At 39.0% G+C, this 13637-nt stretch overlaps 1 protein-coding gene across 1 annotated transcript in view; it reads right to left on the bottom strand.

Annotated features, from left to right (window-relative positions):
• TRIO (trio Rho guanine nucleotide exchange factor) overlaps nucleotides 1-13637 on the bottom strand; it is a 261531-nt gene that overhangs the window by 64109 nt on the left and 183785 nt on the right. Inside the window, exons 33-34 of the mRNA XM_074146261.1 lie at nucleotides 13099-13198; nucleotides 4695-4938 (exon numbers count right to left, since the gene is read on the bottom strand). Coding sequence (XP_074002362.1) covers nucleotides 4695-4938; nucleotides 13099-13198 — 344 coding nt within the window. The remainder of the gene's footprint in view (nucleotides 1-4694; nucleotides 4939-13098; nucleotides 13199-13637) is intronic.

The raw sequence follows: 13637 nt of genomic DNA, 5'->3' as shown, positions 1-13637 counted from the left end.
AACATTTTCCTGTTTATAGCAGCAGTCAGGACAGTATCCTGAGAGCAAAATCAAAGGCCAGTATTCAGTCTTGCAGTGGTGCATGGTATGTCACTATGTTACTAAAACATCACCTGCCTTTCAGATCTGAACAAACCTATAAACATACCTGATTAACGTATAAAACAGGCAGACATTGTACCTCCAGGTAAACAAAAGATCTCTGTGGCCAAGTTTTGAACCAAACAGACAGTAACATAAATTGGCAGTTAGATGTCGTCCCAAAAAACACCATAACTTATAAAAATATGTAATTACAAGCATTACTGTAGCCCTTTTAGCTCTCCAAACAGTAGCATCTACAGAAGGGACATGATGGACTATCAGCTATCACAAATTTTTCAGACTTCAGAAGCACTCAAAGCTGGAAAAGGCAGTGAACTTGTGATCTAAACAGGCAAGATATTCTCAAACAATTTTAAATACCTGCCAATTTTCCTAAGCTTACAAGTTCAATTTTGTTATACTGAATCCTGTCCCCTGCCCTTTACCCAGAACTCTGTGGCTGTGTGAATGCCCTGCAAACAAAGGAAAGAACTGCACACACAAAAAGGATGTACCACAGAATGAAAAGAAACCCTTGTTAAAAAAAAAAAAAACAACCAAAAAACAAAAACAAACAAAAAAAACCCCCAAAAAATAAAAAAAAGAGAAGCACCAAATAGAACAGGAACATTCTTTCTCCCACACCCCCAATAACATGTGGGGAATCATTGCAAAAAAAATTGTTGCCTTATGTATTACTTGTGAAAAACATGTTCTTCCAAAGCTAGCAATTTATTTTTTGTAGAGTGCACCAACTGTTATTCAACCTCTTCACTTCCCACTTGTTTTTTTTCCCCATTATAAAAGGGATTTAGATTTTTAAAAATGTATTCATCTGTAAACTGCACGTCAAATTGATTAAATGACCCAAATAACTTACAAAAATAGATCTGATATCCAGCAGAGCGAGCAAGACGTCTGGAACCTGCAATCAACCTTCCCCCTAAATGACTGTCCACCTAGTGAATGTCTTTTTTTTGTGTGTAATGCTTTCCCCATAGTCTTAACAAAATGCTTGTTATCTTAATTTCACTGAATTTCACTGAATTTTTTTAGAGTTGGAAGGGACCATATAGATCATCTAGTCCAACTCCCCTGCTGAAGCAGGATTGCTTAGAGAATGCTACTCAGGACTGCATCCAGGCGGGTCTTGAAAATCTCCAAAGAAGGGGACTCCACAACCTCCCTGGGCAGCCTGTTCCAGGGCTCTGTCACCCTCACCGTGAAGAAAATATATATATATATAAAAAATATATAAAATTTTAGAAGATACTGAAGATACTGTATATGCATTAATTTTTTTACCCATTCATACTGATTAGGTATTTAAAATAATATACATTGTTAGAGGATAAGTAACACCTACACTTTTAGGCAAGTGATGAAGGTCACTTTTGGGGCTGTCTCCTAACGCAAGAATAAAACAACATTACCTTTCACGGTTGATAGATATATATGGACAGACAAGGAATGACCAAGATCAGCTGTCAGAACTAGGCTTCACTGAACATACTTTCTGATTCAATAATCTTTCATGATACCCTACTTTGGATAATAATTTCAGATTTAAGGCATTAAATATCATCCAGCATTTCTGTACTCAGCGATGAAATGTAGGTTTTATACAACTTAAGAACCAGCTGTAAATTAAAAGATTTTCACCATTTCACAATTTTGAAGCTGGCTTCACCTGATATGCTGTGGCCTTCCAACTTGCTTGCAAACGGTATTGATAAACACTGTTGAAAAGATCAAAATTGTATGGTACATATACACTGGAAGGAGTGCAAAACTCTTCATTTCAACAAGCCATTTGTATAGGCTAAACACTCAACATCCAAGCAGCCACCCCCACCATTTCTGATGGTGATCACCTCCCTTTTTCCTTTGGAATTACATAAAACCTCACTTTCCCCAAGCCTCTCACAACAGCTTGCAATGCCAGACGTGCACAAATTCCAAACTCGTGTCTCCTGCACATGGCTTACCCTGTGAACTGTACAGAATTATTCATTCAGACCTGATCCTGATGCTCACACTGCGAGCCTGACATATGACATGTATTTTCAGACCTAAAAACTCCAGAGGGCAATATCCTCATTTGTTGAATCGTTCAAAAACTCTGAAAGTTTTACTGAATTATGGTTAAAAAAAAAAAGTTAATACAGAAAAAAAAAACAAAACAGTAAAAAGACTGAAGTTGCAGAATTGAGCACTAGAAATCTAGGAAATACAACATTTAAAAGCTGTCCGCCCAAGTACATGGAGTGCCTTAAATTATGCAAGTCATTCACTTGTTCTTTTTCTGGGTGTTGTGTTTTTTGTTTTGTTTTTTTTTTTGGAATTCATACCTCAAAACCAATGCTCACAATGAATAATTCTGAGAAGATCTTTAATTGTTTTTCCATTCTTCTCATTAGCATACTCCCCAATGCCTTATTTAAAGATCTTTAATCAAACGCAGCACTTGAAAATGAACAATTGCTTTGTGGGATTGTCTGAGGTACTTTTCACTATGGGGGGAAAAATAAAACACTCCACTAACTTTGCTTAATTTTTATAATCCTTCTGTGAAACGAACACTATCAACCTCTTTCAAGCAATAGACAGTTGAGGTAGAGACCAAAGCCAAACGTATCCAGTGGTTTCAAGTACCCAAAGTTGTTTGGTCTTTTGATTATTTTTTTTTCCTCCTCAGATTACTTAACATTATATAATAGTTTGCATGTTCAAGGCAGTTCACGCTGACTTCAGTCACAGTCACACACACGGGAAACTTTAGAAATCAAAGATCCAGCTCCTAAAGCCTGACACCCAGTAATGTGGGAATAAACAGTTAGCAGCTGCTTCTTATCAGATGGGGTTTAGATGGCACGCCATGACATCCCACAGGAAGCCTGTGGTGAAGGCAGGGACAGAAGTCACTTCTGAGGCTGCACTCAACCCTGCAAATTATGCTCATTGTAGCAATGACCTTTTCTTCTTCAGTCTCCATGATTAATATAATTAATTAATGCTCTTTGTTTCAAAGCAACACATCAAACAGAAACTAAAGTAACTTTACAATGCTCTGCCTCATTTTCCCCAAACAAGCACTAAAGAAAAAAAAAACAATACAGGTTATGTTCACTGGTCTGATTAATAATAACTTCTCAAAGACAAAACCAGCTCTGTCTCTCCCTCAGGAGTCTGACAGCCTCAATGTTCTTCTTATATAATATAACTTATATTGTCCAGTACAAACTGCCTCTCCTAATAAAATCCTGCATTCAAAAGTGAAGTCCCCTAGCTCCAAAGGAAATGGGATTTACCAATTCTGAGTGTTGTTTAAAAAAAAAATAAAATCCTGTTGATGTTTCCATGTTTTCACCCCCTAGTAAAAGGAAGAAATGTTTCAAGTGATACCTAACTACAGTTTCCAATTTTATCATCAGAACAACTACAAACTTTCTCTATCCAAATAGTAATAGGACACGAGAGGACAAAAAAAGTATTCCAACTCTACAGCTCAATCCTGCAGCCTCTCCCCCCAGCCCCCAGCCCCCTACATTCAGGAAGTTCCTGCTGTGCATGACCGTAATGTAAGAAACACAAGCTCTCTCCTCTTTTAGCCAAGCATATTTATGCAGTGCCTTAAAAAAATGAGAAAAATTGTAATGTGATAACTGGAATAGACTGAATAATTGAAAAAAATTGTGGTTATATTTATGGAAAACTCTCCAAAACCAGAATGTTGTGTTTTGGAAAACAAGTTTTCCCCAACACCACTTTCCTGCTGATCTTGTTACTTGCAATAACCAACTTTTTGAAATGCATCTTTCCCCCAGCGTGTGATGAAACACCTTCTAATGAACTGTTTTTCTGGTGTTTTTTTCTTTAATTCACATTGTGTTCTGCTCATAAGCTGCAAACTCAAGTAGTTTCAAATGAAGCAAGCAATCAAGCATTTTCTCTAATAAAAACCTACTCTGTGAGCCCAGGGAGTTTATGGAGCCAAAGGACTACAGTACATCAAACCTTGCACCCTTCAGGGTCACATTCTTTCTGAAACTTCTGAAACGAAGTAAAGAACTGCTCTGGGAAAAAGGGATGAGTATGCCACTGCTATTCTAGGAAACTCAGTTAAATAAAATACAGAAGTCCAAATAGCCAATTTCTGTGCCAGGGCTTATGGATGCGTGTATTTACCTTTTCCATCGCTGAGCCTTATGCCATGACTTCTTACTGCAGGGTTTCTCAGGAACCATTGATAATGCATGCTGGAGATTTTTTTCCCTCCCCCCCTTTCAGCACACGACAGGTATAGATTTTCCTATCATCACAGCTTGATCTAGCATAATATATAACTCCATTCACCGAGACATAATTGGCTTAAATCTCTTCCCTGTCTTCAGCCACATTTTCCATTTTCACTTAACACTGAGAATTGCCAACTGCTTATTTTGGAATAGACAGTGCGGCTGCAGGTTGCTAAAAGCATTGTGTTTTATCTAATTAAAAACTGGAAACCAAAACTGTGCAAGAACACCAGAGTTCCCATTTGCACAGTACTCCCCATTACCCAAAACTCGCGCTGCTGATGACTAGACTTTGTTTCTATCACTTCTTACCTTTGTGGTTAAAAATCCCCTCCATCTCCATACTACTGCGAGAGTGAGCGATGCAGAGGGACCCGCAGGGGACCAGGCCTTCTGCAGCTGGGGACCGATCTGTGGTTCGAACCAGACACCAGTCAGGCTTGTCATGGGGCCTCTCCAGGACCTCCACCGTCTGCCCACGGCGGATTGTCAGCTCATTACTGTTGCAGGCGGTGAAGTCGTGGATTACCACCGTCAGCTCGCACCCACCAGACAACTGTGAGGGGAAAAAACAAGAAGGAGAAGCCAGATGAATGCTCGTTATCAAACCATCCGTCACGCACCGTTACCTATTTAGGATTCCTGGCAGGATTCGTATTTTGGATGAGATAGCGAGCTTCTGGGACTTTCCACATCAAGAAGAGATCATTTCAAAATCAGGCAGTTCTGGCATTTTAGAACAGATTTTTAACTCTGCTGTATCTGCCTATGTTCAAAGCACACTGGTTGTGACAGTGCTGGGCGGAGGATTTAAGCGGTTTTTCTGGCTAGACTGCTCCTTACCCCGAAAGCTGAAGTAGCAGTTGCTTCAGAATATATTTTATGGGTGATAATTGGCAACAGAACCCCAGCTATTACTAAATAGAATCACTCATGAGCTTTGTTACCTTGCAAATTCAAGGCAGGAAGAGGGACCTTCTTTTGAATGAGTTTACTGCCTTATCTCCACACCACTCACAGTTCACTCTTTACATACGCGGGTCACAAAATCATCCAGGACACACCATTCATAAAAATCAGCAGAAAGTTCTTCACATAAATTTCCCAAATACTTAACTATTTCATACAAAAACCACACGGGCTTACAACTTTGACATTTTTGCTAATTCCCCAAATAGAAACACACAAACTTGAATTAAAAGCATGCAAGCTCAGGGTTTTCCTCCCCCCCCTCCTTGAAACACTTCAATAGAATTACTTTGCCTAAGCTTAAGTTTCCTCTCTTTGATTTTTTGCATCTGCTTTGATGTGAAATGAAAATTATTATCAGAACTTTGCAAAGTTCCCAAGATTGCTCAGCACCAGAGCACCCCTTCAACTTAAGAAAACAGCCTGGGAATTCCTTCTCCTTCCATACGACAATGGCGTTCCAGACTACTTCAGCTTTTTGTGTGTGAACACTTCTATAGCTCAGGCTGCTTCACTGCGACACTCAGATCTCAGCTGGTAGGCAACTTCTGTGAATTCAGTAATTTTGGACCAAGCCAGTAAACTCAGCGAGGTAATCCTGCAATGCTCTACGCTGACAAAGGAGGACAAATACCTCATCAGAATTCCCACTGCAGCAAATACAGAAGCACGTCCTCCCTCCACGTACCACAAAGTTCTTACTACATTATTTTTGACTATTACGTTTAGGGTCTTACATGGCTGCCAGCTACATGCAAGCTTTAGGAAAAGGAGATAAGAGACCGCATTGTTACTTATTTATTAGTTTTCATTACAAGTCTGGAACTGAAACACCAGATAGAAACTTTTCTAGGATAACACTGTTTGTTATCAAGCAAGAATTTTAGAGCAAATGACAAAACCAGCAAAACCCCAGCAAGACTGAAAGGCTATTTCCAACCTTCTCTTCCTCAAGCCTGCAACAAACGACAGGACATAACTCCTAGCAGATGGTCTTCAGTAAATCCAGAGCTTTCCCATGGTCTCTGCCTGCTAATCTCACTGGCTACCCTTGCTTGTGTGTGCACACAAAGAAGCAAAATGTTTTCTTGGGGGGATGCAGGGGCCAAGAAGGGCAGAAAACTCTCATACATCTAGTGTTTAAGGAAGATAAATCAGGTTGCACACGTTTAGAGCCAGGCTAAAAATTAATCTCATTGCTTCTACTACATCTCTTCAGACAGCCCCAACACCCAAATTACAGGGCAGGGGTGGTGGGGGTTGGTGGTACTTCAAAACATGCCACCTCCTCCCTCCTTAAAAAGTTTCCTGTTCCCTTACACTCTTTCTCTATATTATATTAGTTTTCGGTCCATGCAGAAGTATGCCAAAGGGGAAAAAATAAAGAGCTTTCCCTTGTTTTCTGGTATTGATTTATGTTACAGCGTTCTTTAGACAAACTTAGAAACAATTGAAACCATCTGTATGCCTGACGGGGACTAACAGGAAAGCTGATGAAGTATGACTTCACAAGGTGTCCAATGCCGACCAAATTTTTCTCAAGAGACTCCATATCCATCCCCAATCAGTGCAAGTACCAAGGCAGTAACAGGTTGACACTTTCCAGAAACTGCATCTAGTCTTTGTGTTTTCTCCTAAATACCTACAGAAGCATAGCTTTGGTGCTTTCCTTGCTTTCCTGACCCTTCACTTCCTACAAATAGAGATGAAAAATATACTTTGCGACTAGTGCAATGGCCACATGTTTTTGGGTTTAATATGGAGGTTATTTCTTCTCCTTCCCCTAATAAAAAAACAATAAAAATAAGATATCAGATTTTATGTTCACTAAGTATTTTATATAGTATTAATCTAAAGGAGAAAGCGAACAAAGGCTGTCACTGGCTACGTCAAAAACTATTAAAGTACAAAAAAATCCCAGTCTTTCAGTCTCTGTGGGAATCAGATATCCTAGCTGATCAGTATGCCACCAAAATTCAATATTCAGTCACACTTCAGCTCAGTGTGTAGGACACTTCCCACATGCAATTTTTAGCTCTACACCATCCTCAAACATGCAGGAATGCTGTTAGATGCAACTTAGTGCAGGACTTCTCCACTGCTGCCTAATACACCAAAACCAATGATGTTCTCTACCCAGCACGTATCTACGTCATCATGGAGAACTGACCAGAAAAGCGTTTACCAATTTTCCCCTCCTTTGGGATAACAACCCTTCTCTCTTCCCACAGAGGTTCTGGTTAGGAAATGCTGCTTCCCTCTTTGTTTCATTGCTCGTTTTCTCTCCGTAACACACTTTCTGAAAGCAGTTTCATCTTTTGCACTCATTAAATGCAGTTGGACAGCAAGGAGTGTCTGTGATTAAGCGCATTGCTCAACAGCTGTTGTTGGACAGCTTTGGCAAGGCTCTCGGGGCTAGCTGGAGGGAAGAGCAAGAGGCACAGCAGAACTGGGAGACTGACTTGCACTGAAGAGAAAAGAGTTACAAACCATCTAAATCCAAATTTAGGCTGAACAAGGGCTTTATATATTTTATCCATCCTTCTCAAGAAACCCTTTATGTAAACTGAATTAATCACGCATAATAAAAATAAATGAAGCTATGTCTGAAACATGGAAACTGGAAAGACAGAGACGAGACGAGAAACAAAAGCCAGACAGAAATAGAACCACAGATTAAAAAAGGCGCAAGGTTTAATTAAACAGCTTATCATGGAACGTAGTGTCTTGCTGTTGCTGAAATTAATGTTAACCATCCATGTTCATCTCTCTGGGGCCTTTTAATCACTGTCGCTTGTAGAAAGCAAAAAAACCAAACCGTAACACACACACACTGGCTGAATACACTCTTAGCACAGGTTTGCTGAAGTCAGAGACACCACACCAAGAGCTCATCTGCCACCAGTATCTGGAAAGATCACCAATGACGAGAGTTTTGCCACGTACAAGAGCCTTTACATCAGGCCATATAACCTCCTCTTAGGACTGCAAATTAAATTTACTGTCCCATGGTAATTTTACATTGAGGAGAAAGGAAAGAGAGCAGCTAATAAGATTTCTCAGTTATTTCAAGCATGAAAATCTTTAATCTCCTTTTAAAATGGAAACAAGTGCACTGTGGGAGGAAAGAAATGGGAGACACACAGAAGTTCTGTCTCAAATAAAGAGTATTTTGCTTTGACCAGGTAGCTGCCCAGACTTGGTTTCTGACTCTGAAAAGAGGGGTATACTCAGAGCCATGTCTGGTTTTTCACTAGCATTTTTTCTACTGATGGGAGTCCTTTCTCTTCTGTGGTCTCAGCTGGCAGAACTAAATACTTGGTTGTCTCCTGCTGCTTCAGTCCTTTTTCTGTGTTCCAAAGTACTACACACAAGCTTAAAGAAGCATGAGAATGAAATACAACTTCACATAGAAGCAGTACAAAGTGTTACCAGCTGGGCACAAAAGACAATTTGTTAAAAATAAAATATTGCTCCACTGACCACCCAGAGCAGCTAGCAGGATTCCTACTATTTAGGATAACACTCTATGACAGCTCTTCTTCTAAAAGCCTCTCATCTGCTCAGCTACCAAAATAGTAGTTCGGATTATTTCCTGTTTCTACCAGCTCACTTAATACAAGCATGAAAAAACCTATCAGACCTACACTGCTTCCTTCAGCCTCCCCATTTCGTTTCCTATGCGTTGGGTCAAGTTCAAAAGATGATGTTAAAATCAGATCAAGCTTTGAGGCTAGGAACTGTTGAAAGGTAGAATGAATGGGCCAAGTGTCATCTCTTTCACTTGTTAGCCATGTAAAATGCTGGCTACACAGCTACCGAAGGTGAATGGAAGGAATGCTGCAAAAGGTAAAGGGCAAAATATTTACTGAGAAGGATACAAAGAGCACTCATTCAGAAAACTGAGATGCTTTGATGGAGTAGAAAACTCCCTCTCAAAAAATTTCACTCTGGACTCCATTATACCTTCCAATACTACAGGATGGGTAAGTGCTATGTAGGTATTTAGCATGTCTTGCAATACAAAGATACACCCTATGATTCTAAAAAAAGGCTGGAAAGGGATCCTTAAGTTACCTAGTCTACTTCTTTCTCTTCCTCTAAAGCATGATCAACTGCATCTCTGTGAATCACAATTAACATTTATCCAAACTGTTCTCAAAGATATCCAGTTACAGAGATTCCCCAGCCTTCACCCTTACTCTGCTCTAGGGCTTCGCATTTTCATACCCATAAAAAAAAATTATTGCCATCTTTTATTAAAGATAAGTCCTTTAATCTCATCCCATCCACTGAAAATAGGGATAAAAGACCATTCTGTAACTCTGCGTGGTAGCTTTTTGCACACTTGAAGACCTGAAATTCTTCCTTCTGCCTTTGTTCTTTAGACTCATTACTCCCAACTCTTTATCTTGCCTTGTAAATTATATTTGGTAGACTTCTTTTTTTCCTTCTTTCTCCTGGAACTCTTCCAATGGGCCACTAATTTGCTAAAATTCTGTACTCAAAACTGGATGTAGAGCCTTACGAGTGCTGAATAAGAATGAGGACTTTGTGTCCTGCAGCTCAGCACCCTGTTTCTACAAGCCAATCTAGGGCTGCTCCACCCCACCCCCGCAATTGCATCACACTGTTAAAATAATAAACAGCTTGTGAGCCTCTATAAGCTTCTAAATCATCTTCTTAAAAACTGTTCAATACTCTCATTGTTTTCATTAGTAGTTAACTATTTCCACCTATTTACATTATCTCAAATGTCTTCCTATTAAATTGCATAGTATTTTGCCAATTAATTTCTCCCATTTGCCAAGATGATTCTGAATTCTAATTCCACCTTCCAATATAATTTTCAGATGACATGAAGCTGGGAAGGATGTCAGCTTTATAAACATATGGTCTATTGCATCATCCCAGTCATTACTAAAAAGTAACATGCAATAGGGGAGCCAACAATCAGAAGTTACAATTGTAGCCTGAAAAGCCAGGGTGGAGAAGAAAAAAGCTAATCATGAAGTTATTCTCTGTTGTTAAGGCATTTCCAAATATGTTAGAAAACAGGATGCAACGAAAGAAGCTCATCTGGACAATACTCAACCACTTAGTACCAAACCTAAGGATTTTTAGCTCTTTCAATGTATATCTCTGAACAGGTGAGGAAGAATATTGTTTTGGATAAAGTATTTAGTTCTTGATATTTTCCCTGTGTAACATCTTAGCACTTCTAACCAAAACATTTATTTTTAAAATAATCAACTGTCTGAACGTATAATTGGAGAAAATAAAAGAATAGTTTTACCTGGCTGTTGATTAGTATGACGTTTGGTATTTGTTGCCTTTTCTTAGTCACAGTAGTGGATACACATGAACAGAAAATGTTCAGCCACAGAACAGTAAGTGATACAGTGCTAAACATTTTTACCACTTGATTAACACTATTTTAAATAACTTGATATTTTTAACGTTTCTAAATTTCAAATCCCAGCTCACTTTAGAACAAATTCGACTGAGGAGTTCCACTGCTCCATCTGGCTAACCACATCAACAGCACCTAAAATCCGCAAAACTGTTTTACTCCATCTCTGTAAGACATTCATATATACTTCAAGCTTCTAGGCTGAGAAAACAGAGTCAATTTTAAACCCTAAATGGACCACAGCTAATGAATTTTCAACATACAAAGTGAGAGATTACTTCAGATTCAGCAAGAGTGCTAAGATAACCTATAGATTTCACTGGCCTTCTGTCTGTTACTATTCCTTAATAATTATTATTTTGTGTTTTTAAACAGATTAAAATTTTCTCTCCTTAATGTATTTAACAGACCAAAACATATAATAGAAACATTAAAAAAAAAAATCTACTCTGCTAATTCACACACTTCTAAAAATTCCTTACTTGGGCATACAATACATAGCACAAGTAACTTCCAGGGAGTCTCCCAGTTTTTAGTTTGTTTTTCTTGTCAAAGAGAAGTCTAACAAAAATTTTATATAGTAACGTGAGAACTCAAATACTTTAAAACCAACACTACATTCACTAACCAAATTTAAAACTGAATTTGTCAGGAAAATATTTAAAAGCATTCTCCATTCCTCCTTCTTTTAACTTATAACTCCTGTTGAACAGGTTGTTGTTAAGACTCCTCCCTATGTCAGATTGGAAGACAAATCCTGAGGGCATTTCACTTGGCCAACTTTCTTAGCAATTCTCACATGATGCATGAAATACTACCGTGAAGGAGACGGCCCATGCTATTCCCCAGTAAACAGTACATCACAAACAACTGAAGAGGGGGAATGGTAGTGCATGGCAGGGATGGATGGCATCACCTCCATTTGAATTGAAGCACAATCCAGCCAGGCTGCGTGCACACAGCTTGACGTCTCAGCCAGCAGTCAGGGAAATCAGAGAGAGCATGTCTTACTTTTGAGTGGGATAGATTACCTGAACTCTTACGGACACATACAACCCCAACTAAACTGTTTGCCAGTATACACAACACAATTTTTGTAAATCACTAAAGTAAGCTAAGTAAGAATGCAAAGAATAAAATAGCAAAACAAGAGTCATCAAAAGACCTTTTTTTCACTCTAAACAACCATTTTTCTCATAGCTATCCTTAGAAGAAACTACCACCAAAACTACACATCAACTACGTACAAAGAAAAAAGTCAAAACATAGGCTATTTTTGACAAATACAAGAGCAACCTTAAGCACCTTATGAATCCCTCCTGTCTTCCTCTTCTTTACATGCAAAATGTAACTGTAGAGTTTAAGTGACATATAAAAATACAGAAAACACTCTTTTAGATGATGACAGGAATGGTCAAAATATTATTCTGAAAACCTATTCACTTAGCTGCCCTGTAATATAACTGGGCAGTATTCAAACCTGCATAGTTTGAATGGTGGCTCAGAACAATTGTACCTGCTGAGGTAACAGACCAGAAATCCCTAACCACATTTTCAAGTAATTTGCTACGCAGCTTCTATGTTTTTATTCATTCTTATGTTTGACAAACTTCTATTACCCATCTTTGCTTCCCTCCAAGGTCCTAACACTTCTCACTTGTCAGAAATCTTCTTTCAATTCCAAAGTAACACACGTTTCATAAGAATTTTTGCTTCTTTGATGCCTTTCTTCCATCCATAAGAAACTCTGGCTGTGTTACCCTTATGGGATAACCCAGCCAGAATCTATAGGCAGACAAGGAGGAAAGGAAACACTAGCATCATATGACAGGGTTGTGGGCTACTCCTCTTTAATACGGTGATTTCCATCAGCTGTCATGCAGAAAGCAAACACTCTTACTCTCTAACCCATGAACACTGGGTAGTGTTTTTCCTTCACAAAAGTAACTGCATGGCAACCACAAACTTCAAGCTAACACAAAAAGCAGATGGTATGCTTTCAGAAAGGCTGAGACTGACATCAAAAGAAGTTCTGTGCATGAGTATCAAATTTTATGGAAAATAAAACTTTTTTTAAACTGGGTCAAATCTTTGAACAAACTGCAGAAGAGAGGACCAAATTGGTTTCGGTTTGGAACAAACATAATTCCTTCATGACCTATTAAGATTTAAACAATCACCCCTGTCCCCCCATGGTATCAAGATATTTTTTCTACTGCATACAGCTATTTTTAAGAGATTGAATATTTCCACGCCTCCTCTCTGAAGGAGCTTAGCTCACACTAAGGGATGAATCATTCACTCTCAGAACCGAGCAACACCTGGGAAACTTACCTTATCGCTGTCTAGCGTGTTCTGTGAGGTTCGTGAGGCAATTGAAATAGTATCAGGTTGACTGCTACCATCTCCCTGACTGTCCAGGTCCTCGCCATCTCTGCAAATAATTAAATTTTCATTACAATACTAGCACTGTGTTTTTAAAGTGTTACTTCCCTACTTGCAACTCTAAAGGGGCACCTAGACAGTGTGGCAACAGAGACCAGCCAAACTAACTGATGCAAAAAGCAAATGCTCAGCTCTTAATACTTGGTTCTACATTTTAAAAGAACAGATTTGTTTGCTCAAGGTCTACATCATGTAGAATTAAGGCAACAACCAAGCAGCCAGAACTACGGCAAGACACTTGCACAGCCACTTAGCCAAAGCTAGCAAGCAGAACACTCAGTCACACATTTTAAGCTCCGTGAAAGGAAACCAAGGACCTGAATAACACACGCAGAAATCTAAAAATCTAAAAAATCTGAAATGCACAGCTATCCTGTACTGCAGTTCCCAATGCCTTCTGTAATGGCTGAAGGTACACAAGCCAGGGA

The sequence above is a fragment of the Numenius arquata genome, chromosome 4, assembly GCF_964106895.1.
Source record: "Numenius arquata chromosome 4, bNumArq3.hap1.1, whole genome shotgun sequence".
NCBI lineage: Eukaryota > Metazoa > Chordata > Aves > Charadriiformes > Scolopacidae > Numenius > Numenius arquata.
This window is presented reverse-complemented; position numbering and strand designations above follow the sequence as displayed.